The sequence below is a fragment of the Saccostrea echinata genome, unplaced genomic scaffold, assembly GCF_033153115.1.
Source record: "Saccostrea echinata isolate AGI-Se365-2 ecotype Australia unplaced genomic scaffold, CSIRO_AGI_Sech_v1 ptg000012l, whole genome shotgun sequence".
Classification (NCBI taxonomy): domain Eukaryota; kingdom Metazoa; phylum Mollusca; class Bivalvia; order Ostreida; family Ostreidae; genus Saccostrea; species Saccostrea echinata.
Window position 1 is genome coordinate 18,378,212 of NW_026889761.1, and position 25,337 is coordinate 18,403,548.

General features: G+C 32.8%; 2 protein-coding genes across 2 annotated transcripts in view; one reads left to right on the forward strand and one right to left on the reverse strand.

Moving 5' to 3' along the window:
* Positions 1-25,337, reverse strand: part of LOC133185468 (uncharacterized) — a 41,046-nt gene that overhangs the window by 5,585 nt on the left and 10,124 nt on the right. Inside the window, 20 exon segments of the mRNA XM_061320705.1 lie at positions 34-167; positions 297-376; positions 634-750; positions 1,377-1,440; positions 1,964-2,097; positions 2,432-2,545; positions 2,925-3,084; positions 3,364-3,506; positions 3,931-4,023; positions 5,059-5,219; positions 6,495-6,633; positions 6,820-6,914; positions 7,499-7,541; positions 8,979-9,011; positions 9,013-9,039; positions 14,916-16,133; positions 17,062-17,100; positions 18,947-19,105; positions 19,561-19,770; positions 20,101-20,238. Coding sequence (XP_061176689.1) covers positions 34-167; positions 297-376; positions 634-750; positions 1,377-1,440; positions 1,964-2,097; positions 2,432-2,545; positions 2,925-3,084; positions 3,364-3,506; positions 3,931-4,023; positions 5,059-5,219; positions 6,495-6,633; positions 6,820-6,914; positions 7,499-7,541; positions 8,979-9,011; positions 9,013-9,039; positions 14,916-16,133; positions 17,062-17,100; positions 18,947-19,105; positions 19,561-19,770; positions 20,101-20,238 — 3,301 coding nt within the window.
* Positions 9,117-12,166, forward strand: LOC133185467 (guided entry of tail-anchored proteins factor 1-like). Its single transcript, XM_061320704.1, has 5 exons — positions 9,117-9,238; positions 10,089-10,254; positions 10,351-10,418; positions 10,839-10,953; positions 11,416-12,166. The coding sequence occupies exons 1-5, from the start codon at positions 9,158-9,160 to the stop codon at positions 11,556-11,558; spliced, it is 573 nt and encodes a 190-aa protein (XP_061176688.1). The 5' UTR covers positions 9,117-9,157; the 3' UTR covers positions 11,559-12,166.

Sequence of the window (25,337 nt, forward strand, 5' to 3'; positions counted from 1 at the left end):
TCATCTGCGGACACAGACTGTGTATTGTCTCACCATCAATCTTCACAAACTTTTCCAGCAGAACTTCCAGATCTGTAGGGAGCTGAGTCAGGTCAGAGGGCAGGTCCCCCTCCAGGGAGGAACGACACTGCTGTATAAGATCCACCAACTCATCCTTAGATGTCAGCCTATACCAATGAGAGAGAATCTATGCTCTAACAGGTGGATATGGATGAATGGGGTTATTAAATTGTGTGTGTGTGGAAGGAGGAGGGTGTGGGATGGAGAGGGGGGTATCACAGACTTGCGATACTTACCGGAGTAGTTCTAAGCACTCTTTGTAATCTTCTGAATCACAGATAAAAGATTTCAACACCCTGGAGTACACCTCACGAATCTACAACAGTAACACATTAATACCTTCAATGATTCAACTTTTTATGTGTTTGAAATGTTAAACATTCAATTGTTTCATCAAGAACACCATGGAACAAATATTGATTGTAATGTGAACATAGTTATTAAGTGCTGCTTAATGCTCAGTTCACTTTTAGAAATAGCTATAAATGCTGTTAGAGTACATAAATATTGAAATACGTGTAAAATATACACATTGAAATTTACAGTTTCTCTATGACGGATTATCTGGCATACCTGTTTCCCCAATGGGTGTTTTGGAATTTTGGAAACCATGATGTGGAGACATTTCAGGACTGGATACAGTAGGGAGTGGTAAGTATGAATTCTCTTCAGCAAAGCCGCAAATTCTGTCTGCAACCAAATAAAGGCTTCAGCAAAACCATATATTCTGAGTTATGAAATAAAGACTTATGCAAAACCATAAATTCTAACTTCTACCAAATAAAGACTTATGCAAAACCACAAATTCTGACAGCAACCAAATGAAAACTTTAAGTATAAAGGTAAATTTTAGCAATTGCCTAATTTTTATGGAATTCTGCAGTTTTGCAAAAGTCATAAAAATAGAATTGCAAAATTTTCAAATTCCGTTTTCATGGTAATGCAAAATGAATGGAATTTCCCAAATTGCAAAAAACAGAAATTTGAATTGTAAAGGGTCATATCACAAATTCATATCGCAGAATTCCATTACATGGTTCACATTCCGAAATAGGTTAAATCAAACCTGTAATCAAGTTATTTGCGTTTGCCCCATCCCCCCAAAAATACATGTTTTTCCCCTTTATGCAGAGACTTTAACTAAGATCTACACTGATGATACAAACCTCTAATATGAAGTTAATTCCAGCAACACATCACTATAATTACAGGCTTGATATCAAATTTGTCTCCCTATATCTGCATTTATATATGAAAATGATTATAGAAGGAAAAAAAAAATATTTTTCTGTAATTACAGTTCCTAACTTTAGTACCTTTGTGACTTTATCATTTAACAGCATGTCTTCTTGTTTAGATGGAGGACATCCCTCAACAAATCTGAAAAAGGTGAGTTCAACTTTAACCCCAACAAGTTCTGCATAATCAAATCTCTACTGATGATAAGCTTGCTTTTGAATTGGCTCTTTTTAAAGATTAAGAGGAACACTGCCTAATTATTATTATGAAAGAAATTGGTCAGGACAGGCATTTTAGTTACTAGAGAATGGACCTGCTTCAAAAATGTTAACCTGGTCACTCATCTAAAGATGTAGGTAAGATGCAGCATCTGAAGCATGGCTTGCATTACCATGTAAACATCTGTAGGTGCATAATCCATGCAAATTAGGTCAAGGCAGGGCTTAAAGTTACTTGGGAAATGGAATGCCTTCAAAAAACATGGGATGGCAATGCAAGGGGTAGAGCATTTGCTTGACTTGTTGAGGTGAGCTAAAAATCAATTCTTTAAGGTCTGTAATTAATTAGTTGAGCATTATCTGAGTTAAACAGCATCTGAGTTAACTAATGTTTAAGTTCACAGTGTCTGTTGAACAGTGTTAAAAATGAGTTGAGGAAACTGTACCCCCTGAAGGACATGAGTCGCCTGACTTGTTCCACTTGTTTTGGCTTTAGACTCATCACTCGATCCCCCAGTTCTTCCAGGGGACAACAAAGATGGCTGACAGGAACTGTGAAGAAGTGATCCTGCATTGCAAACTATGACAAAGAATTATAAACAACGATATACTGATATCAAACCATCACTGTAATTCCAAATGTTCATGTGTTTGTATAAAACAGTGTCACAGAAACACCTATGGTCAATGAGAATTTTTTGGGTACAATATATTTCTTGGAAAGCTAATTTTACTTCATTATGACAAAGTACAAAGTATTTTTGGATGCAAAGTTTTTGTGTTGAAATTCAAATTTTGAAGACTCAATAACAATTAATAAACGTATTTCAACAGTTAAATTGATGTTAAATATGTTAAATTGATGTTAGATATGTTAAAATATGTATCATCAGACTTCACAAAAAAGGACATACCTGGAGTCCCTTGATAAAATTGAGTACAGAGAAGTCATGGTACAAAAAGATGTCCAACAACAGCTGGAAGACTTTAGATCCAAGCTTGAATGGGTACACCGAGGTCATCAATATCTGAAATATCAGTGAAACTTAACCATTGTAACTTCTATTTTGATTTTTTGTATACAAGCCAGTTTTTCTGCTTAAGAAACCTGAAATGATAATACACATGTATTGAAGTATTCTGTGAAAGATGAACAACATACATGTATCAAGGCTTGTTGATAATTACACATAAGACTTTTATAAATGTCCAAAAATAAACCCTCCCAACTCAAGAGTGTAATATATTTCAATAATATGGAACCAGGTTGATAACCACAGTTTGATATTCTGTGCTATAGCTGACCTAAAAGGAAGTAGGTTACTGAAATACTTTACCTGGATTGTCTTATCTGATCGAAAACCATAATGAGATAATCTGTGGATGTGTTCACCCAAATTATCCTACCTGGTTGATGACCATATTAAGGTACTCTGTAGAGGGGGGTGCCTGGAACTTTTCCATACACAACATTGATGACACAGCATTGGGTAAGAGTCGATGAACAGCTGACACTGATGTAGCAATGCCAAACACAAATACAAGTGGAAGGTCCCATATGTAGTTCCTATCAAATACAAAATATAAAAACAAAAAAAAAATAATTTTAAGTTTTATAAACTGTGATTCCAGTAAAAATATGTGAAATAATTGGTTGTAGCTTAGAAAAATGTGATACATTGTAACAAAACAGTTGTTTCTCTTGCTAGATGGAAGGATAAAGTTGAATAAGTAATTTTACAAAAAAAAAAATTTTAACAAAAATTAAACATTAAAAGGAACAATTTCACAAACTTACATTTATTAAACAATTTACTTACACTTTGAATTACCAACAGTTTCTTACCTACATATAGAAATAAAGTCCTGCAGAATGTGAGGAAGAAAACACTCCAAGTCCTCAAACAGAATAACAATGGGTGGAAACTGCCCCAAATCTCTGGATCCACCACTGACAGACTTTCTCTTTTTTGGACTAGAGTTACTACTCTGCATAATTAAGAAATAAATACTTGAAACTGAGAGCTTTTCTTTTTTTGGATTATATAGCAACATCCAGGAAGTTTTGCTGGAAAATAAAAACAGAGCCTAAAGATGAGATTTTATTTTCCAATAAAATTTGGAGATACAATTAAAGGCATAAAATCTCAATAATTCTGAAATTCTGCTACAGCTACAAAATTTGTATCTCCCACCAGAGAAAAAGTAGAGGAATTTCATGACAGTTTATACTGGAAATTTTACACTCTGTTCAGGACTTTGATGTAACTGCAGTTACTGTACAATATAAAGTCACACTGGCATGGCAAAACATTCACTATATATGCAACTTATTCATTCTAACTAACAAACTATATCTTAAACTTCACCTAATTTTCTTTATACTGACACAAACAAGTTCAAGGTTCCTTACGGAGTATTTGTCTTGATACCAGGATACAAGGGTCGCCATGGAACATGTCATATTTCTGGTTTTATGGGGTACATCATCCTCTTCTTCTGAAAACTTTAGAAAAGGGAATAATGTTTATATTCTCTTTTTAGTATGGTGACATACAGTATGAGGAAAATAACTTTTACTATCTATATACACTCTCCATATAGTCTCCTATTCAAGAAACAGTGAATAATTTACATGTTAAAAGATCATAATATACACATCAAAGATATGCATATTATTTGTATTTTGCACTAATTTAATCATCTGTGGTTAAATATCAAAGGGAAAAACAAAAGTATACATCTTATCTTTTAAACCCCCCAACAAAGTATTTTATTATATTATACTTTCATGTAAATTAGTTGAATCTGATTCGTCGAGAAACATTTGTTAAAAAACACTATTACCCACTGAATAATGAAGCCATGCCCTCCAGCGTAGTAACAGTCAACATTGCTTGACAACAGGTGATATTTCAAAAAATATTGACTGCGCAGAAATTATGCGTGCAAGGTTCACTGTAATTTGTATTTGTATAAAACATTCTCGGCTGTGCCTCGGTTGACAATGATTTTCTTGGGGTGAAAATTTTCAATGTTACACTCAACTACATGCAATATTTATATAATATATACTGTATACAAGGTTATTTTCACCCCTTGTTATTTTCACCCTTTCACATTTGCAAACAATTTTGCCCCATTTTAAATTTGTCCAGTCACAGTTCTGTATAAGAAATTATGTTGTGTTCTTTGAATTCACCCCATTTTACATTCGCCCAACTGAGAGTAAGGCGAAAGGGGCGAAAATAAAATAGGGGTGAAAACTTCCCTGTTTACAGTATATCTTATTGATAATTGAGTTCTGTATCTGTAGTAATTTTCACCCTGTTTTATTTTCATTCAAAACACATTAACCAATAATTTCACCCCCACTTTTACATTCATCCAAAGCAATTTTGCTACTAACTATAGAGTAATGTGTCAAGACATTGAAAAAGCTGGAGAACAGAGAGAAAATACAGTGGACACAAAAATTGACAAGACATATTAATAAAACTTCAAGGTATGTGTAGCTATATATCTGTGTATATTTCCTTACCAACGATGTATTTTGGAACAGTTGAGTCAGGGTTTTACTCAGTGCATTTTTAACAGAATTACAGTCCTTAGATTTGAGAATGGCCACAAGGGGGCTGACTTTTTCTTGTAATGATGCTACTAAGTTTGAGAACATCACCCCATGGTCTGGTGTGTTTACCCCTATTAAAAAAAGTATGTAAACAAAAGTTTACAACATAAACCAGTCATACATGTAAATAAAGTGCACTGCTGTGGCACAGGATACATCAAATATTGTTTATCATAAACAGGGACCTATATACTAATGGGATAGGCAACTCTCGCAAGTCTCGCGATAGCTTATAAGTTGCGGGATTTCGTTTTGCTATCAAATATTTCAGAATAAAATCTTAATTTATCTATCAAAAAATTATTCAAGATTTGTTATTAGCACTGTTTTTATTCCTTATCTTAGTAGTAATTTCGTTTATTTAAAAATCAGTACGTGCCCCTGATCGGCCGTATTTCCGAGAAATCACCGATTTTGGTAGTTGTTTACTTAATATCTAATTTATTTTATAATATGTGCTTTAAAATTTATAAAATATCCATTCTGATATACAAAAAGAACAGATTACATTAATCAGAAAACAAGCTTTTTACTGGGGAAAAACTTAGTTTGAAAAACTTGCAGTGTTGTGTGTGCCGTTTTGGGTAAATAAACATGGCGCTGAAGGAGTTGCCTATCCCGTTAGTATATAGGTCCCTGTCATAAATAAATGTGCTCGGAAGAAAATCATGTCAATCTTGGTACAGATTTAAATGATTTTTCTGCTCCTAATGTTTGATGTGTATCTCTAATGCTGTTGTTACTAATTAGAACAAATAGTACATTGTATTTCTCAACTGGTTGTGTTGGTCTTGGAGTTACCCAATCTGCAGCTTTGTTCATTGTATTTTTTATAAATGATGAACAATGCCACAGCCTAATACTAATCACTTTATTTTTTTATTGGACTGTAAAACTCAATTGCAATTATCTATCATCTTAGTGAGCCATGACACTCTGCAGTTTTATTGTTGTGGAAAAAAAACAATAAAAATATTACATTAAACAATATCAAATTAATTTTATTAATTGTATACCAAATGAATTTAGAAAATAAAAGACTGGCCATCAAGAACTTTTTTTAATTTGACAGATGCTATCAATTGCAATTAAGAGGCTAGATCTTAAAATTCCTTTTGCCCAAATCTTGAAAGAAATGGAAAAAGATGGACAGTCAGACATAAATGATTGCCATATCACCTACATGTATGTCCCATCTGAAGACAGATGTATAAAAAAAATTAAAATGATTTTTAAACATACTGTTAATTTAAATTAGATAAATAAATCAAAAACTCCCATACTTCCTTACATTTCGACCAACATTGACTTTTTTGTAACAAATATTATTTGTAACAAATATTTACCAGTTACAAAGGCTGCAGTTGGTATCTCTTTTGATGTGCTGTCCACTTTAGCCCCTCCCAATATAAAAGACTCGTGTGACGATTTGGCAAACTTCATCAAATCATCAAATATCTTAGAATTCAAATCGGACCTCAAAATCTGAAATGTAAAACGTGCACTTGTAAAAGACATCACATTATCGGTGGCAAAATCCACTCTCCTTCTCCTTTGAAGCCTATCTCTACGTGCATATCTCAGATTCATAAAAATGGGATTTTTTAAATAAATATCATGATGTAATCAGACATAATTAAATTTAAGTGAAATATGAGCAGTATAAGGTACCTGAATTTGGGTGTCCATTAATTCCCAGGTCTCCTGAAGAACATCTAATCGCTGCTTGTGAGTTCCCACATTATCAAATCTCCCGAAATACTGGTCTAAGAGAGAAAAATGATTTTCATTAATCAAGAAATAATAAAATGTGAAATATTAGGGGAAGTATATCAAGAAGATATGTAATTACCATAGATACCTTATTTGACATGAGTACCTAACATCATGAAATGACTCAAAGATACTAAATTGCAAGAACAGGATTTCTCAAATCAAACCTCGTTATCTCGAACTTCACAGGACCAAGAAAATTCTTTGAGATATCCGAGGATTCAAGATATCCAGGATAAAATACTTAATAAGCACTTGGGACTTCAAAATCACTTCGACATATGCATGGTATTCGAGATATCTGTGTTCAAGATACCGAAGTTCAACTGTACTTCAGGAATATAATAACAAAAGAGAGTAAATTTATTTTGCAAAGTAAGTGGAACTTTTTGTGAATCTAATAATAATGTGATAATGAATTCCTTGTGTTTGTCTACAAATCTTCAGTAATATGTAACACAATATAACTTTTGCATTCAGCAGTATTATAAACTAGTTGAGAGCTTTATTATAAACTATTTAAACACAATTAATGTATATTTCATGATACACAAAGGATAAAATGATAATACTGTACCTGCATCCATGGTTTTTTTCTTGCCTTTAAATGCAAAAGTTCCCTGTAAATGATAGAGTGTGAACAAATATTATGTGGACTGGTTGTAAATGTATTTTATTAAATGTTTTCAATATACTATTTTTTTTATCTGTGGTGTTACGAACTATTTCTAAAACAACACAGTAAATTTTGTGGCCTTTACTGATGAAAATCATATTCTTAAGATCTTACACAAGGAAATAACCAATCAAAATGAATTAGCCAATAGTGTTTATATATATGTAAGACTCAAAAGTGTAATGGGACTCCAAAGTCCGATGGTCACGCCAAAGTCTGACGGTGTGGAAAACCAATCAATGTTTATGATGTCATAGCACTAAGTAATACCCCAAATTGCGATGCCTGCCAAAGTCTGGTGGTTTATAAATAAATAAAATGAAATATTAAATATTTGATTGTGGAAGTGATTGGTTCACTAGAATACACCAAAATTTAAATGTACTACTCGAGTGTTTGGGAGACTAACCCTTATCTGTGGGATGGGTGTACGACTAACCCCAATCCCTCAAAAAGTGTGCAATAAATAACCTATTCCTAGTTATCTTGGGTGGGAGAAAGACTAACCCTAATCAGTCAAATAGTGTGCAATAACCTACCCTAAATCTCTGTGGTGGGTACGAGACTAACCCTATTTAATCAAAAAATGTGCAAGGACTAATCCTAAATCTCTTGGTTGGGTTAAAACCCTTATCAGTCGAGTGGTGTGTGAGGACTAACCCTTGTATACTATCTTAGGTTGGTGCAAGCAATAAGCAAAATCAGTCAAATTGTATGCGAGGACAAATTCTAGATTATTGGCTTTTGAATTACAGACAATGGCATCAAGGTGTGACTTCATATCATTGTGACATCATAAACCTTGATTGTTTCTCCTCACCATCGGACTTTGGCATGTCAGACTAGCACTTCAGGGCAGCCCGTCTCATGGAAACAAGCCATCGCGCTTTGGCATGACCATCAGACTTTACTGAGAGTCTAGTTAATTAATTAATGTAAGACTATATAGTAACAAATAGTGAAATTATTTCCTTGTGTGAGACCTATTAAGCCAGTCATGTTTAGCAACCTCAAAATTTAAAGTGAATGTCATGTTTTGCCTCAACACAGTTGCATGTCAGATTATAGTTCCATTCCTCCTTAGTTTTTTCAATCTGGGGCTAATATTTAAACAAATTTTTTTTTCAAAACATCGAATATACCTTTCATCAGACCGAGGTTAATTTCTTGATAAGAAAGTTTAAGTCAGATTATATTTGATGAAGACAAAAAAAATCATGTTGTAAATATTGTTTCAGAAAAGGCATTCTGCATGATCAGTCTGCATGTTGTATTAAACAAAGTAAAAATATTAAAAAGTGATGGTTTTAATTCTTGTAAAAGCTTTTAATTTCTAGGATAAAAGTATTCATAAACTATGAATGATAAAGTGAAGTTTTACCTTTGAAACTGATGAACCTGTTTCCATTTCAATATTTTGCGGGAAAATGACAGAAAAAGATCTCCATTACAAAAGAGTTCCTATCATAGTCTTCGTTGCGCTTGCTCTTACGTGTAGTGGTCTCGGATGTCAAAAATAATTATCAACATTGAATTAATTTTCTTTTATTCAGTGTGACTATGTATCTTATGATATTTATATTTATTGCTGTAATACTGTTTCAATTTTTACCTAAATATTCCCAGAAAATATCAGTTTTAGTAAGTATTTTAACTATATTTCCCGTTTCTCACCATTTTTATTTTGTAATTTATAACACGGACTTAGTGCTTCTGAAAAAATCAAGGACATTCAGCTCAAGATGTATGCTACAGTTTAAATCTCCATCACTGTAGGCACAGTTCCAGGTAGATGAATCCCCGTTTCAGCTTCATGAACATTTTTATTCAAAATACTGTTTTGCAGTCCTGAATTGTAGTACGTATAAAATTAATGAGCCTGTGACTGTGTGCTTGTTGGCACAGTAAATATGATGGTCAGTGCAGTTGTAATTACAAGTATATAAACTTTGGTATCTCTAAGATTGATATATTGAGTACCTTAGATATGTTAAAGTGACATGGAAGTCCCAACTTTTTCCTTCTATATTTTAATCTCAATATCCCGAATCTCTGAATATCTCAAGGTTTTTACTCAGTCCCACCAAGTTTTAGATAATGAGGTTTGACTGTAATTGTCTTATTTGGTGGTTGTATTAGTGGTATTCAATGTATTAAAATTACATAGAAGAGTGTTATCCATAAAAGTGTAAACTCTTTGCTGGTAGATTCACCTAAAGAATTTGACTGACAATTCACAATACGAAAAAAAAAACCATTTTCTCAATATTATTTGGTATCACTGTCCATACTCTGACCTCTTAGTCATAGTAAACTAGTTTTTTCACTAAATTCCACGTTTTTCATGTCAACATAGTGAATGATATTATTGTTGACATTCATCAGCCACTATTATAATTTGCAGTGAAGTACAAAACATAATACATCATCATCATATCTGATATGTGTCGATATTTTTTACTTTTATTGGGTATTTGGTTATGCATTTCAGATAAGTAAAATTGTCTACAAAGTTACAGATGGTGAAATAAATATCCGCTCCGAAATCAAGGACCTTAAGGTAGAACAAGATACAATAAGTATGACAGAGGAATTTGCAAAGTATGCCAAAATACAGCGTAAAATAGATAAACACACAGCAGAAATTAAACGGTTAGGTATGTATTTCTCAAAATGATGTAGCGATTTATATTGTACAGCATTTTGTGATAGAAAGTTTTAACGGTTAACCGCTTTCAATTTTCTCTTCACAGCTACAGCACGTAATAACAAAATAGCTGTCATTAATATAGGGGTTAAAGTTGGAATATATGTTGTTCAGGTAAAACATTTTTTATTAAAAAAGTTGTGATGCTTTGATATTTTGGGCATTAATATGGGTATTGTTAACTTTTGAAATGCAAAAGAGGCTGAATAATCATTGTTTATAAGGAGTCATCTCCCTTATAGTCTTAAATACTATAGTATTTGTCATCAACAATTTTAAAGATCTAAGTATACACTGTTGAAAGTTAATTTGTTTATTTTCTCATAATAATTTCATGAATTATTTTGGGGGGTAGATCCTGTATTAAATGATAGTGGTTATTTGATTATATTAGCAATGCAATAACACTAAATAAAAATATCAAATTAAAACAGTAATTGTGTCTGCATTTATTTAGACTTCATTGAAGAGTTTGTAAAAATACTTTCACTGAAAATTTTAATCCTCCATTGACAGTATTATACTTCTTTTTAGGCATTAACAATGTTGGTGATCATTTTAACGAACAGAAGTGAGCCATTATTAATGTTCCCAGAGAGCTGGTTTTACCCATTTCATAAAATTGTATCTTTTCCAACAGGGGTTCCAGGTAAATAATAAAAATATTGATTGGGCCATCTTTAAAAATTGTTTGTGTGCCCTCTCCCTACTGACTGACTAAAAATGGCCCCGACTCAAAACTTTTTTAAACCTTCAGGCATTTTTCATCCCTCAACAACTATTTTAATTTAATTAATACACTGTATCTTCAGCAGTTTCAATAAATTGTGAAAATTAAGTATTGATGTTGAAAAATTTCTGAAAATATTTTTTTCCCAACTTATCTACCTACCCATTTTTTCCACCCTGAATCAGGAGAGAGCAAGCACACATTTTTTTAATGATGGCCTTGAATAAATATTATAGAACTAAAGCTTTATATTTACCTGATCTACATGTAAATGCAGCAATCTTTAGTCTTAGATATGACAGATGCAATTGCTATTAGACATGAGAAAATGGTGCAGATTTTATATACTTTGAGATTTAATTAGACATTTGATTCTTGAAGGTGGATTAGGAGTGACCTGCTGGATCATTGCATGTAGTACTGCTGTAAACAAGTTCACCAGTCTTTGGTCACTAGAAAAATCAGAAGAAGAAAAACAGATACCTATGACAGAGAGACAACCACTTGACATCCCATTAGACTGATATTAATCATTTAACTGAACCTAGTCACTGAGGGTATTGAAACACTGCCAAAGTATTTGTGCGGGTCTGTGGTGAATTGGATGGATGATCAAAGTTATGGTGTTGGCTACTGATTTCCTGCAAAAATTATTTCCTTTATTCACAAGAATGCAGTAAAAAGATGAAAGAAAATATTTTTCCTTTCATGTACTGTAAACCACTTTTTATTCGTGAGAATTTTATTTTTGTGTAATTACGCAAGACCCACTGCTCACAAAAATTTCATTCTCGCTTATGCTAGTATTATTAAAGATTATATAGAACAATAATCAGAATTGGCAAAAATTTTGTCTTGTTTATAAATACAACATTATTATATCACAAAAATAATGTGTCACGAGTGTGTGGTGATTTACAGTATTTATTTTTTTGTCCTTTCTCTAACAATTTTTCAACAGCAAATTTCTGAAAAAGAAAATAAAACATTGAACCAAATCTACCTTGCTTGGCAGATTGCTTTATAGTTTCTCATCTAATATTGGCTTGCAAGTTCTGCTTTTGTATGGACACTGCAATATGTCGTTGGACATTTTTTTAACTCAAATAAAAAATTCTATTGAATTTTTAAATTCTTTTTTTTATATTTTATGGTATGTGTCTGAAGATTTTTAAAATATCTCTAGAAGAGGAAAAAATATTCAAATGTTGATGATGTACAGAAAGGCATGATTATATGTACAAGTATTTCTAGTTCTCTCTGAAAATGGACAACTAATTTTATTTACCTGTACTTGAAATCTCACTCTGTAGAAAGTCAACATGCTGTATGAAATCATTACAGTCAATATGCTGTATGTAATCCGCACAATCAACATGCTGTATGTAATCATTACAGTCAACATGCTATATGAAGTCATCACAGTCAACATGCTGTATGTAATCATCACAGCCAATATGCTATAAGTAATCAATTCAGTCAACATCCTGTGTAATCCTCACAGACAACATGCAGTAGAAATGAGGATCACACACAGCATGTTGACTGTAATTATTACACAGAGCATGTTAATTATGAGGATTACTTACAGCATGTTGACTATAATGATTACATACAACATGTTGATTGTGAGGATTACATACATATTGACTGTAATGATTATATACCGCATGTTGACTGTGAAGATCCAACCTAAGCTTGGAAATAAATGAAAAATGAGTGTGATGTAAAAATCTTCATACAGTGTAAACATGGATATTTATGCATTTGTAAATTGTGTGAGTTAATACAAAGCACATTAAATGTGGGGGTTACCAGAATTTTGTATCATTAAAACTGAATAATGCATGTATAAATGAGTTGGTATGGGGGAAATTTTTAGCCAAAATCTTTTTTATACCATATTTAGTGGGAATTACCCCAAGCATAAATTTCCATGTTCACAGTAGCTGTCCAACATCTCTCTGACTGGTCCATGAATTTTTTGGGAGACTGCTCAATAAACACCTTGGAAATGTTAGACAGATTCATATAGGAAACAAATTTTGAAGACATAGCAATCAGAACTGGTTAATTTCAAGTCAAATCCAAGGTCAATTCCAATGATTGGTCACTCAAAACAAAGCTTAAAACAAGAGCAAATGAAATCATTGATGCAGATGGAAGCTTATGTACACTGGCAGTTCAGACTAGTTTTCTCCAAGTTTGGCCAACTGTGGATTTCTTTTATAAATTTAAATAAATGCTCTTTATGTACATCCCAGATGTCTGCAGCTGGATTCTTTGTTGGGGCATGATTGGTTTTTTTTAAAGACAAAAACATGCATTGTACATGTACAAACTTCTTATGTCAGTTTTTAAGCGTTTGTGAAGATCTCAAGTTTAACTACATAATGCATTAAGCTGTTAAATATAGGAAATCAATCTTTCCTTAGGTGATTTTCATTGAAATAAAATACTGCAAGTTACATGTACATAAATGCAAGGAGAACACTTCCAAAATGATACAAAAAGATCATTAATGACTATAATTAATATATCTTTATTTATAAGATCTTTGGATTGTTAAAGATTAAACAAACAGAGAAACTCTGTCACATAAAAGAGCAATAAGTCTATAAGCTGCTCCATAAGAACCAGTAATACATGTTTATATAACATACTGCTCTCACGGCTGATTGTATAATAATCAGGTCCACTGATATCCAAGTATATTTTTTGTTTTGTTTCTTTTGGACAATATATGATTTGAAATATTAAAAAAAATAATTGCTCACAGTTATAGATACTAAGCAGAAATTTCAATAAATAAAAATGCAGCATTGAAAACTGAAATTAAAATTTCAACAATAAATAATATAGATACACAAACTGTAAACATATTTGGCTGTAAAAGATAGTAAGATGTACATGGTCTATTTGGCTACTCTATAACTAATATAAATTGGACGGAGTGACCGCAATATCACAGATACTGGACTGAAGCAATAGGAAGTACATATAAATGAATTATAAAGAAAATAGGACATGTTTTAAAGGACTAAATATTGTTTTTCTTGTATAAATGTTACAAGTCTGATATACTTAAAGCTGATAGTTTTGAATCTGAACTTGAATCTTATTTTATTTTGTGATGAACTGTGAAATATAAATTTTCATGTCTCACATGCACCAACACTAATAAATAGCACAATGAAAAAAAGAAGAGTAAAATATTTACATTATTGAACTCACAACCAAGAATAATGTGATTGATTATCGTATTAGGGGACTTTTGTCTAGGAGGTGTCCCATATATCACTTTGGGGGGGGGGGGGGGGGGGGGGGCTTTCCTGACAGAATACAGAGATGAGTATATAATCTACAAATAAGTACATCTGCACTACAGACCCTGTAACTTCACGACACAGCTATAAAACCTGGCACCTGTATAAATCTACCTTCCTATCTAAACATTTGTATAGATGACATTTTGACTCAAACACACCACATATAAAGATTGTAAGTCCTATAGAATGGCACAAAAACTTCCTCTCATTACAGTTGATATCAATAGTATTTTTCCTTATATGTGTATTTTCTCGTAGAAAAGAAAACAAATTTGTACAGAAACTTATAACTCAGAATGTATAATATGCTTCATTAAACATTTTTAAATCAAAGTGAAATGAATTAAAAAGTCTTGCCTTGCAATTATACTTAACGAAAAATAAACGAAAACAAAATGCAAGACAATTCAAGTTTCATAAATGTGCAGTCAGATAATTCAGATCCAATACACAACCCTCCATACTTACAGTATTAAATTAGAAAAATATCTCTCCCTCCAATATTAAACTACAGAACAATTTTTATAAGCTACAAAACAATTACAGAATCACCTCCTCAATATCGTCATCATAATGATCTACTGCAGTCACCGCAGGCCGGGCCTGGAATGTGGTGGTGGTCTGCCGCGGTCGCCTTGGCAACATTTTAGAGGAGTCTTTTGTTGAAAAGTCATCATCAATGAGAGCACTTCCACCTCCAAATAATGCGCTGGTGGAATTCTCACGCTTTGTGGCAGGTTTCTTTGCTGTAGTTTTTGAATCATCATCATCCCAGGGGAAAGAACTCTTATTGGATGAATTCACAGTGGTTGTTTTCTTTGTAGTGGATGGCTTAAAGATATCGTTATCATCTAAATTTTGACTAGTAGTGTTTGTTTGCTTGCCAAATAGATCTGACATTAAATCACTCTTTTTATTTGTCTTTTTCGGGGGAGGTTTTGATGACAAAAAGTCATCATTGAACACAATACCTCCACTTTTCTTAGTCGTTTTCGATGTTGTTTTGTTGCTGGAGAATGACGGCATGTATCCACCAAATTCATCTACATCTTCCTGTGCCTTCTGCTGTTTCTTCTTTTCAATATATGGAACAGTCACATCATCTCTTGCAGGCTTCCCTGAATGCATATTTTCAATTGGTTTAGAAAATGTGTAGCTACTTTTGCTGGAAGCTGAACCTAGCCCCCCATCACTGTCCTTCCGACTGGCAGAAAACAAGAAACTGTCGGTTTCCTTCTCCTTTTTCTTATTTTTGTCTGTTTTCTTATCCACAACATCCACATTTCCTGAAGTAACAAAGAATGTATCTACTTCCTTCTTCTCAGGTACCTTGCTCTTATTCTTCCCTTCATCAATCTCCTTTAGCTTCGCTAAAAGTTCATCCTTTTTCTTCCGTTCTGCTTGGAGTTTATCATCCATTTCTATTCGTTCTTGCTCCTCCCTGGCCCTGCGCTCTTGTTCCTGTCTCTCGCGTTCCCTGCGTTCTTGTTCCTGCCTCTCCCGGCGTTGCTGTTCCTCCCGTCGCCTCACTTCGCTATCCCTCTGTTCCTGCTCGTGTTTGAGCCTCTCTTTTTCCAGTGTTAGTTTCCAGTCAGCCTCCTCGTTTTTTCGCCTCTCCTCCTCTTGTCGTTCTCTCTCTTCTCGCTCTCTCCGTTCTCGATCTCGTCTCTCCCACTCTCTACGTTCTTTTTCTTCTCGCTCCTGATTTAATCTCCTTTCCATTTCCTCTCGTTCTTTCTCCTCTTTTTCCCTCCGACTTTTCTCTTGTTGCTGTAAAATATTAAACTAGTATCATACATTGTGACTCAGCGTCTTATCCAAAATAATGATATTCAACACATTTCACACAATGTACTTCCAAGGACAAATGAAAAGTAATTGATTTTGTATGGCATGCAAATGTCATGTACATAGAAGTAATAATTAATCAAGACTGATATTGATTTACCATTCTATATCATCAAAGATGTTGAGAAAATGGTTGCAGTGGATTAAATTATTTATTGTCATGTGAAATTCACATTAATAAAAATGAATAAGTTAGCTATATGGAAAAAAAATGTTACATTACAATAACATGTAGAAATAACCAAATACAAGAAAGGCATAGTAAAATTAACAAAGAAATCAAATCAAGATAGAAGCAATGTAATTAATAAGGCAAGTCTTAAAAGGTTTACCTACCCCCACCCATCCCACCCTCCAAAAATATTAGCATTAAGGAAAACATCAGTGGCCCACATCTTCATAACAATCTTATCAACACGTGGTGAATTACTTTATTGACATCCATTTCAAAATTCCATTATTCCAAAATTATGATATCGATAAACAAATTAAATATATCTTCTTTTTACTTTTTGATGAGACACATATTATTCTTCTTTTTTTTTTATTTTTGTATATTTAATATAAATCTTTGTACTAATGTAACATTCTACTAGACAGTATAACAATCCTAATAAAACTAAATGTTGATACTCATGAAGTCATCATGCAATGGCTACATTGTCTCGGAAAAAAATCAAATGCAAGCCAACAACTAAAAAAAAAGATAAAACCCATGAATACAATAGTGAGGAAAGTCACCAAGCACATTGGGTTTTACTTAAATCTCTATTATTATAAATAAGAATCCTTAGGGAACTAAACGTCATGCATTTTTTTCATGCAGAGACCAAGTGTGCAAAATTGTCACCTCATCTGCAATAACTGCCTCAAATTCTTCTATTTCTTTCTGAAAGTCATATTCAATATCTGTTAGTTTGATAGACTGGTTTTCAAATTTTGTATTTGATTCAGACACTTGACTGTATATTTTCTACTGAACCATACCATACAAAAGAAATTTTAAATATAGATTGTACACGAATAACATGCAATGTACAAAATGCCCATTAAATGCTATTGGATTAAACATCTAGAATTGTCGATCATGTAATTTCAAGCAAAACAATTAAGAAATAGTAATCATGAACACTATTTAATAATGTATAAACAGGACAATAGAAAATCAATAAAATCAACTGTTATATAAAGACTCTTCGTGTTAGGGAATGTGCTACAAATCACAGCAGCATGGTGCATAGAATTCAAACTTTTAGCTTTTTAAACACAATTAATGAATGGAAAATTGATAAACTTATAAAAAACAATTTTACTACAGAAAAAAACCCAGACAAAAAACTACACCGAAATCTCAGCAACAGAAACAAAGGCTTCAGTTGAAATCCACACACATCCACAGCAAACAGACAAAACACAGGACAGAATATACTGATTAATAACACGGTAATTAACACCTTTAGTCTTCAAAGAATTCAATGTTTTCTCTGTTTTGTTATAATAACCTTTGTGATTCACAGCTTGCTCTTATAAAATGCTAACTGTTATTATACATGTATTTTTCAGAGGAAGAAATATTAGAATGACCTTCACCATACAAAAACACGATTAAATATTGAATGGATCTTATTATTCCAATGATCAGAGATATTTTAAATCTTAGCTAATTATGTATCTTAAATTGAAGATCAGAATATACACCTTCATCAATTACTTGATCTGCAATTATATGAAATGAATATATATTTGAACAAAAAAATCTTTAGAAAGACTCTAAGCAGCATCATTACTAAATGATAACCAACTTTGTTGCAACACAGGAGGTTATGTTTCCATAAAGAAATGTAAACTCTACAAAATGTCAAGCTCCTAATCATTAGAAGTGAACACAATTATGACAGCTAGGATTAGTTCGGAAGGAACTCTAATACACTGCAGCCTGAGAGTCAAACAGCCATGTATTATACCTCTGGTCTAGTGGTGCTACCAGGGAACTTAAAGCCAAACGGCTTTCTACCCGTACTAGGCAAGGGAGGTTTATTTTCCTTGGCTGATTCATACTCATGTTCCCCAGGGGCAGGTCGCCTCCAGGTTGGAGCGGGGGCATATTCTGTTGAGGTAGAATAGCCCTTGCTCTGCGAGTTCTGTATGGAAAAATATTCCAAATATTGTGTAAAAAACATTTTTCTGAGTATTACTGTTATCAAAACCAGTAATTTAAAAGTATGCTCAGGTTACATATGGTGACAATGCAGTGGTGAAACATTCCCAAGCTGTGGCACTGTAGGTTAATTAGTATGGTTGGTAAAGATAAAGATACCTGATATTCTGACCTTTAGTAACCATTAAAATTTTTCAATATTTGTGTGTACTGTAGGTAAACTAAAAGTTAAGTGGTGCAGGGTACATTATTTATGTGTGATTCAGAAGTGAGTTCTCCTAATTGCAAATTTTGTAGAATTGTTAATGACTACATGTATATTCAAACTCTATGTCATCATTTACTTAATACATAATTTGAAAGAATGAACTGACAATTTAAGTGCATGCACACAGGAACAAAATATGTTGCAATTTATTATAAATTCAGCAGAGATATAGGCCTAGTACAGAAAAGATAGAATTAGGAAATTCTGAAAAGTTAAAAAAGGAAGGACAACATGGATAAAAAACCAAACCAGGATTGTGTAAGGGAGATCACTCACAGAGTATATACATGAATTGCTGGAGTTATATACCTTTTCTGGACTACCATAACTATTATATGTGTCATGGTCATGAGATCTTTGTGTATCACGGCTGTGTTTGTCTATATTATCACTTTGTGTATCACGGCTGTGTTTGTCTATATTATCGCTAAATGCCATCCTAGGACCATCACCTCGCCCTTTCTTTGACTATGAATGAAAATAAGCATAATATTTTCAAAATTCATTTACCATTTCTATTACTGGTACTTGTATTTTTTTCTTTAGACTTATCGCACTCAGTAAAGATACACACCAAGACCTCTACATTGAATGCATTCCCTCACCTACTATAGAATATACTGTAAATTTTTCATGTGGCTCAGTCATTGTCTTTTCAGATCGAAAAGGGATTTCACTTACTGGTACTCTTGAATTCATTTATTTTTATTAAAATTTAACAAAAAAGTGTTAAACATTATTTGAAGATGTCTTTTCCACCTTTAAAATTCCTGACACAGCCCTGAGTAAACCCTCAAACACCACCTATATTAGCGCTACTATACACCATTCAGATACCTCAACAATTTCAGCCAGGCTCTTTTTCTTCTCCTATGACAGAAAATGAAATCAATGTTATCTCCCTTTTCAACACAAATACACACCTCTTTCTGTTTTCTCTCCTCCTCTTTCCTCTTTTCCTCGTACAGTTTGACTTTTTCTCTGGGGGTCAGATCTTGCAGCGAGGGTGCCCTTTTTCTTGCTTTAGGTGGTGGAGTGTCATGGGGGGTTCCCCCATAAGAAGCTGGAAGCCGATGAGGAGCTCGAGAACGGTTAGCGTAAATGTTCTTGATCTGAAGTTCTTTGTCTTTCTCCTATTTATAAAACATTACAACTGTAAACATCCATACCAAATAAATTGTCACCGTGATACTAAAACCATCAATGATGAAATCAGGGGGAGAAGTACTGCAGAAGTCAAATTACTACAGAAAAAAAGCAAACGAAAACGTTAAAGGACCGATACTGAGTATGTTAGATCAAACTGTAAATATATATATATATGTATATACATGTATAAAGTTTACCATCCTCCTGACTGTAAAAAACTACATAAATGTCACAACTAGTTCACCTCAGAAAACAGATACTGTCAATCCCAGACAATAATTAACTAACTCTTTTACTGTTGCCTTATAAAATACCTTGAGTAGTTTTTCTAGCTGATTATTCTGATCTCTGAGGGTATCCATTTGCTTCGTTAAGTCTCGGTTTCTTGCCATTTCAATCCCCAATTCATGCCTGTGGTTTTTGTTGAGATTTACAATGTGTTTCTCCAGATCCTACAAAAAATACAAGCTTTGTCAAGCAGAGTTTCAGTTTTGTGTTCAGCACACTTGAGAAAAATGCTAGTTTCTGCAAAATGGATTTATAGTCAGTGGAACCTTGCAGAAACCTGACCCTGCTTGAAATTTCCAGTACTTCTTCATGAACAGTTTCCTTACATTTTCTGTGGGGTTTCTGTGTGTGGAATGATAATCTATGATTCATAATAAGCTTTTCAATTTACAGTTGATCTTGACTTTCAGGTATGACCTTGACTTTCAATTCAATTCACTTTATTGACAATTACCATGTCGGCATACAGTCATGACATAAAACGAATTAACAAGAATAATACATACATATACAAAGTGACAAATGTGAGTTGAACAAAATAATGTAGAGTATATTCACATATTTCTAAGTATTCATTGCTGGCTTTCTTTTCTGGTGTCAAAGCACTTTTTCAAAAAACAACATATCCTTCTAGCAGTTGTAATATTTGTAGGATTGACAATTTTTCTAATGGGATTATCACTAGTATATGTGTTTACATTAAATATATCAGTATAATTGCATCTAAATTGGTCATACTTTGAACAGTATAGAACAAAATGTTTTTCATCTTCAATAAATAATTTACATGAATAGCATAAACGTTTTTCTCTAGGAATAGGGGGTTTACAGTATCTGCCCGTTTCAATATACAATGGATGGGCACTGATCCTTAATTTTGTTAATACAGATCTAAAACTTTTCTTTAAAGGCAGCTTTAAATAACTTTGCAATTTGTATTCATTTTGAATTACAATTTTACTATAAAAAGCTAACTTTCCAGAGTTTGATTTGCTTATATTTTTCAGTTGTTCATGTATCTTGTTTTGGTAATGCTCTTGTAATTTGTTTTTCAAGGTTGTGTGAGAAATATCCAAAGAAGTGATATTTAATTTTTGTAGTAATGAAGACAGTTTTCTTTGCCAAGATATTCTAGATACAAGTTTTTTGTCTTCTTTAAATGCAGAAATCACTAAATAATTATTATAATCATGTTTGTTTTCCATTTCCTTAAGTCTCTTAAAATATTTAAACATATATTCATAGCATAAATAGTACAAAGGAAAACGACCCAATTCACATAAAACAGCAAGATTTGATGCCTTTCTATGTACCCCTAGTATGTCTTTAAATATTAAGTGTTGTGTTTTTTCAAAAGGAAATTGGTCTGAAGACATTAAATCACATTTGAAGTCAGTTATCCATACTTCAGATCCATATGTAATAATTGGTATTATCATTGACTGGTATAATTTTAACATAATTTCAGCTGAAAAATTAATGTTTGCAGGAAAATTTGATTTAATAGCATAATATGCTTTCCTAGCACGTTCTGATAGTTGTTCAGCTGCAAATTTCATTTTTCCATCAGATCTGAACACAACACCCAAATATTTATATTCATTCGTTATGTTAATCATTTGGTGATTGTAATAAAATCTAAATGATGTTTCATCATCTGTTTTTCTTGAAAAAATCATAACATCTGTTTTATCCATATTAACACACAATTTCCAGTCTGAACAATATTTTCCTAAAACATCTATACAGTTTTGTAGACCAACTTCTGATTCTGATACAAGGACCAGATCATCAGCAAAAAACATATGATTTATTGGCATAGTATCTAGATATGCAGGATATGTGCTTACATTTTTAAGATAATTCACAAAATCATCAACAAAGATATTGAAAAGTGTTGGACTTAAATTATCACCTTGTTTGACTCCTCTATTAGCTTTAAATTTTTCACTCATTTGATTGTCCTTTTTACAAGAATAGTATGTATTTGTATACATGTCTGTCAAAAGTTTGAGAAAGTTACCACCAATACCCTTTTTATTCAATTTGTATAAAAGTGCAGATCTCCACACAGTATCAAATGCTTTTGAAAAATCTACAAAGCACACATATAAATTCTGTTTCTTTGTATAAAGATATTTGTTTACAAGTGTTTTTAGTACAAATATATTGTCAGTGGTCCTATGACCTTTTCTAAATCCAGATTGATATTGACTTAGTAGATTATTTGACTCAAGATAATTATCTAAGCGTTTCTGTAGAAGGCCTGTAAAAAGTTTTCCTAAACAACTTGTAACACTGAGACCCCTATAATTGTTTGTATTATTAGGATCACCATTTTTGTATAATGATGTTATAAGTGAAAGGTTCCATTCTTTGGGCATTTTTCCATTTTTAAGTAGAATATTAAACAGTTTTGTAAGGACAGGTAAAAGGGTAGTATTGTTTGTTTTAATAAACTCATTTAAAATTAAGTCAGGCCCAGCACTTTTACCATTTTTCAGCTTTAAAATGCTTTGTTCTATTTCATCTTGAGTAAACAAAAAGTCTAATGGATTTGGTTCAGTATTTAGTTCAGTGTACTTGTATTTCAAGCTCTCTTCATCAGTATATTGAATGTTCAGTAAGGATTTGTAGTGGTCAACGAATTCTGAAATTCCAATTGTTTCTGCATTAGTTTTCTTTGATTTATTTTCTTTTATCTTATTCCAAAATTTACTGGAGTTTTGTGGCGAAAGCGTGTTAATTTCTTCTGCAATACTAATGTAAAAATTAGATTTAAGACTTTTTCTTAGTTTATTATAATCTTTTCTACATTTTGCAAAGGCATGTTTTAGTTCACAGTTGTTTGGATATTTGTGTACTTTCTTCCCTAAATTTCTAACTTCTTTTCGTAGGAGTAAGCAATCTGTAGTCATCCATTTTGGTCTTTGTTTATTTTTTCGTTGTGATTTTGTAAATTTTGCAGGTTTAAATGGAACACTTTTATTAGCTGCATTTAGAAAGTTCTGATTGTGAGTTTGACCTTAAACTTAAATATAAGTTATAAAGACTTTATCTCCTACAATTCCTGAGTTTTGTTCAGGATTTAATTTAATGGTAGAGAGACCGACAGACAGAGAGAAAGAGCAGAGAACAAAATTTGCTGCTTAATCCTTCATTGTTTAATTGAAATATTGGAATAAGCTAAATAAATCTTCACAAAATGTGGCCCTTATTAATAAAGTCCCACAATAAATAAATCAACACAAGAGGCCCATGGGCCACATCGCTCACCTGAGCACTAGGGGAAAAAAAAGCAAAAATCAGTTCAGTATTGAAAAGTTTACGGGGGTGGGGGTGGGTTTGAATTTTTAACTACCTGATGATGCTTTCATATAAATATAACAAATGGCTTTGCTGTTCTTCAGCAGAAGATTTTTTTTCATATATTCATTTGTAAAAATTTGATCCCCCATTGTGGCCCCACCCTACCCCTGGGGGCCCTCATTTGAACAAATTTCATTCTACACTACCCAAGGATGCCTCCATATCAATTTGACTAATCATGGCTTTTCTGTTCTTGAGAAAAAGATTATTTCCTATATATTTCTCAGGCTCTGTAAACTTTAATCACCCATTGTGGGCCCACCCTACCCCCAGGGGTCATGATTTGAACAAACTTGAATCTACACTACCTGAGGATTCTTCCATATAAATATGACCAATCATGGCTTTGCTGTTCTTAAGGAGAAGATTTTTAAAGATATTTTCCTATATATTTCTACGTAAAACTTTGATCCCCCATTGTGGCCCCACCCTACCCCTGAGGGTCATGATCTGAACAAACTTGAATCTACACTAACTGAGGATTCTTCCATATAAATATGACCAATCATGGCTTTGCTGTTCTTAAGAAGAAGATTTTTTTTTAAATATTTTCCTATATATTTCTATGTAAAACTTTGATCCCCCATTGTGGCCCCACCCTACCCCAGGGGTCGTGATTTGAACAAACTTAAATCTACACTATCTGAGAATGTTTCCACATAAGTTTCATCTTTCCTGGCCCAGTGGTTCTTGAGAAGAAGATTTTTAAATGAAGCCATTATTTTTTAAGTAATTCCGAATTATCTCCCCTTGAAAGAGGGCGTGGCCCTTCATTTGAACAAATTTGAATCCCCTTCACCCAAGGATACTTTGTGGCAAGTTTGGTTGAATTTGGCCCAGTGGTTCTTGAGAAGAAGTCGAAAATGTGAAAAGTTTACAGACGGACAGACAGACAACGGACAAAATGTGATCAGAAAAGCTCACTTGAGCCTTCGGCTCAGATGAGCTAAAAAATTCACAACAAACTGCACATTTATCAACAAACAAATCAATAAAGATCCAATAGACAGGTACCTGTAGAATTCCTGTGATTTAGAGGAATGTTAAATGTTTTATATCTCATCAATGTTTAAAACTAAATCAACAGTTTTAGGTTACTGCAATTAAAGTCTGTCTACCAGCAATCTTAAAGTACAGACACATTATTTTCAATGATTTGTATTTAAAGGGCAATCATATCTATTGGTTTATACATGAATAATAAAATTTCATTTTTTTGCCTGTAATTTTTCAGGATTCATCACCTCCACTGGAGGTAAAAGCCGATAACAGATTAAATTTTCAGCAGACGTCTGTTAAAATAAAGATGATTTTTTGTGTCTTAATATTACTTGGTTTATTTTTTCCAAGGCAACATTTTTCTCAGTTTTCTGAACATTGATATGTTTTGTTCCCAACTTCAATTACCTTACAAAACCAGTGCCATAAAATAATTCATTTCTGGAATTTTGACATGACTATCCCTTTCAAGGCTTTTAAAGTGGTTAAAGTTTAACCAAGTTAATAGGCACCTTAAAAGACTGTTTTATTTTAATTTTGGGAGATTTAAGATCTATTACCTGCCATTTCCTGCAATATTTACATTAAAGTCCATCAGGGTATCTGAATATCTTCTTTTTTAGTTTCCTATTTGTACACATTTGTATTGCAACCTTCCTCTGGATTAATCATCAGTATCCTCTGTGTACACCTTTACCTTAATTTCTATATTTTCTCTGTGTATACCTGTTTTATTATTTTTTCCCTTAATTTCTATATTTTCTCTGTGTATACCTGTTTTATTACTTTTTCCCCTGATGTCTTTATTTTCTCTGAGTACATCTTTGTTTCCTAGCTATTATCACCTTTATTCTAATTTCTATATTTTTTTTTTTGTGTTTTACCTGCCTTATTA

Excerpts from the sequence above, each read along its gene's own strand:
- LOC133185467 (XM_061320704.1), top strand. The coding sequence starts at position 9,158 with ATGTATCTTATGATATTTATATTTATTGCTGTAATACTGTTTCAATTT. Across the intron at positions 10,419-10,838 it reads TTGGAATATATGTTGTTCAG|GCATTAACAATGTTGGTGAT; the intron begins GTAAAACATTTT and ends ACTTCTTTTTAG. Across the intron at positions 10,954-11,415 it reads TTTTCCAACAGGGGTTCCAG|GTGGATTAGGAGTGACCTGC; the intron begins GTAAATAATAAA and ends TGATTCTTGAAG.